This window comes from Acanthamoeba castellanii (assembly GCF_000313135.1).
Source record: "Acanthamoeba castellanii str. Neff unplaced genomic scaffold scf7180000084654, whole genome shotgun sequence".
NCBI classification, from domain to species: Eukaryota; Discosea; order Longamoebia; family Acanthamoebidae; genus Acanthamoeba; species Acanthamoeba castellanii.
Window position 1 is genome coordinate 818 of NW_004457423.1, and position 2,396 is coordinate 3,213.

A 2,396-nucleotide genomic window follows, 5' to 3' on the forward strand; every position below is an offset into this window, starting at 1 on the left:
ACGCACGTTACAGCGTGAAGGTGGGCAAGAGCATCGAGGTCCTCATCCAACAGGAGAAGATCTGTTACGAGTATGCGGCCTCGGACCCGAACAGCGTTACCGCCACCGTCGAGAAGTCCCTCTAGTGGCTCGCACCCCCCCCCCCGCTTCGGAAACTCTTGTTCGGCAAATAACTTTTTCGCCACCCAATCAATTTTTCGCCTGCGCATGAAACAGTTATTTTGTGCCACTTCTTGGCGCTTTCGAGGGAATGGGAAGGCTGTGATGTGGTGTGCTCCTGCTGCTCCTCTTCCCAATCACGCTTCAGTATCAGGAGAGTCCAATAGATCAAGCATGGGGCGTATCGTCGTCGTTGTCACTCGGGTGCCGACGTGAACACGATGCAGTTGCCGCTGTGGGATAATTTGGGCGGCCGACACGCCGTTCCGCTCGGCTTGGCCGACGAACGTCGCGCTTTATCAACTCCGGATCGGCCGCTCGGACGGAGTGCACCATGTGTCTTCTTCCTCCCATCGTGTTGTCGTCGCCGCCACCTTCGTCGTCGTCCCCTTCGATTGGATGCCGATTTGCCCACCAGAGCCGATTCGATCTGGGCGTGGTTGGCCGAGGCCCAGTGGGAAGAAGGTCTTGAAGGCCATCAAGTTCAATTCCAAGACCGGCGACGAGGACGCCGAGTTTGCGTCGCTCGATCCCGTCAACAAGGTCGTGCTCCACCTCGGTCGCGCCCGATCCCGGCTCGCCACCGATGCCAACGCCACCGCGGAACAGATCGCGCGCTATCGCAAGCTTCAGGCGGGCTCGGGGTTGTCGACCGCGGTCACCTGGGCACCTTCATGTTTGGCGGAAGATTCGGCGGAAGAGTCGGCTGCAGGTGCAGCTGGTCGCACAGCCGGCCGAGGGCCTCAGACTCTCCGTTGACGACGGCCGTGTGGGCCGTGTGCGCCGCGGCCCAGCCGCTCTCCAGGCCCGAAGATGAAGCTCCGGGAGCGCAGCAGCCCAAAGTTGGGCGACGACGCAGAGGCCCTGAGCTGCGGCTGCTCGATCGACGAAGAAGAAGATGAAGTGGGGGAGGAGGGTGCGGAACAGATGAGGGGGGACTTGAAGAAGGGGGTCGTGGCGGCGTTGAGGAGGTGGGTGCCCTTGAGCTTGGTCTTCTTGGCGGCCGGCGCGTAGGCGTTGAGGCCCTGCTGCTCGAGGAATCGTACCAGCTTCTCGTGTTCCAGTCTCTGGGCTGCCGCGCCGGCTGGGCAGCGCAGCCGCTGGCCTGGCTCGCCACCGGAGTGAAGAGCTCATTCCTCGAATTCCTTCCGAGCGGGGGGTTTGGGCGAAAGGTCTAGTGTGGTGCGCTGGGTACGAGAGGTTCTTGAGTTCGATGGTTGAGTGTTGGCCAACACTGTGCGGGTGGTGATGTTCGTAGCTCGGGTGACGGCCGCGAACTCGGTCGCCTTGCGTGTAACCGGACCACCTCCAGGTACCCGAAACTGATTTCTCTGGGTTCCCCCGGGGGTGCTCCTCCTGGGAGCCCTCCATTGCAGTTGATTGGCTAGATTGGGGGACACATACAATTACATGGTAACCGCCTCAGGCACCGAGCGATTTTGCTGGCGATGCACACCAACGCACATACTCTTTGCGGGCTGTGTGTATTGTGTGTGTGTGTGCGTGCGTGATGTTGGTGCAATAGCGCGTTTTCTCGCCAATGACGGCCCACGCCTTGATCGACACAAAACAACGTTGCCACACCCGCAGCAAGACATGCACACAAGCCGTTTGGAAACAAAAAACGTGTAATACGGCTGCGGTATGGTCGGGAGAACCGTCTTTTCTTCTCAAGCCAGCATCTGGATGAAGGAGAGCTTGTTGTCGCTGTACGGCGGGTACCTGGACAGAAAAGTAAGTACAAAGAGTCACGGCCCGAGGCACTGAATAGTCCCGCCATGGGTGGCGAGCAGGTACCTGACCGAGAGGTCGAACTTGGTCGTCTTGTTGAGTACGCTCTTGTGGTGCGAGAAGACGTCGAACGACGCCTGGCCGTGGTAGGCTGCAGGTGAAGGAGGTGGGTTGAGTCGTTGTTGCCCGGGGAAGGGGAAACGAGTCCCCGCCCCAAAAAAAAAAAAAAAGCTCAGTTGTTGTCCGGGCGTACCGCCAATGCCGCTGTCGCCCACGCCACCGAACGGGAGGGAGTGGACGGTGAAGTGCATGATGGTGTCGTTCACCATGGCCCCGCCGGAGATGGTCTTCCTGTTTTGTCGTTGGTCGTTGGTCGAGGAAAGCGACTAGATTTGAGCCACACACACAGCAGAGAGGCGGTGGATGGTCGTACTTGAGTACAAGGTCCACGTTGGCGCTATTCTTGGAGAAGAGGTAAAGCGCCAACGGATGACGGTCTGACGTAG

General features: G+C 59.5%; 3 protein-coding genes across 3 annotated transcripts; 2 read left to right on the top strand and 1 right to left on the bottom strand.

Moving 5' to 3' along the window:
- Positions 1 to 2: 2 nt before the first annotated feature.
- On the top strand, positions 3 to 125 carry ACA1_104780 (uncharacterized protein; the record flags this gene model as incomplete). Its single annotated transcript, XM_004338420.2, has 1 exon — positions 3 to 125. A coding segment is annotated over one exon (123 nt), but the record flags the coding sequence as incomplete, so codon positions are not given.
- Positions 126 to 558: 433 nt separating this feature from the next.
- On the top strand, positions 559 to 1,337 carry ACA1_104790 (uncharacterized protein; the record flags this gene model as incomplete). Its single annotated transcript, XM_004338421.1, has 3 exons — positions 559 to 871; positions 965 to 1,075; positions 1,174 to 1,337. The coding sequence occupies 3 exons, from the start codon at positions 559 to 561 to the stop codon at positions 1,335 to 1,337; spliced, it is 588 nt and encodes a 195-aa protein (XP_004338469.1).
- Positions 1,338 to 1,829: 492 nt separating this feature from the next.
- On the bottom strand, positions 1,830 to 2,370 carry ACA1_104800 (aldehyde dehydrogenase; the record flags this gene model as incomplete). Its single annotated transcript, XM_004338422.1, has 4 exons — positions 1,830 to 1,881; positions 1,957 to 2,041; positions 2,144 to 2,241; positions 2,324 to 2,370. Coding segments are annotated over 4 exons (282 nt in total), but the record flags the coding sequence as incomplete, so codon positions are not given.
- Positions 2,371 to 2,396: the final 26 nt, after the last annotated feature.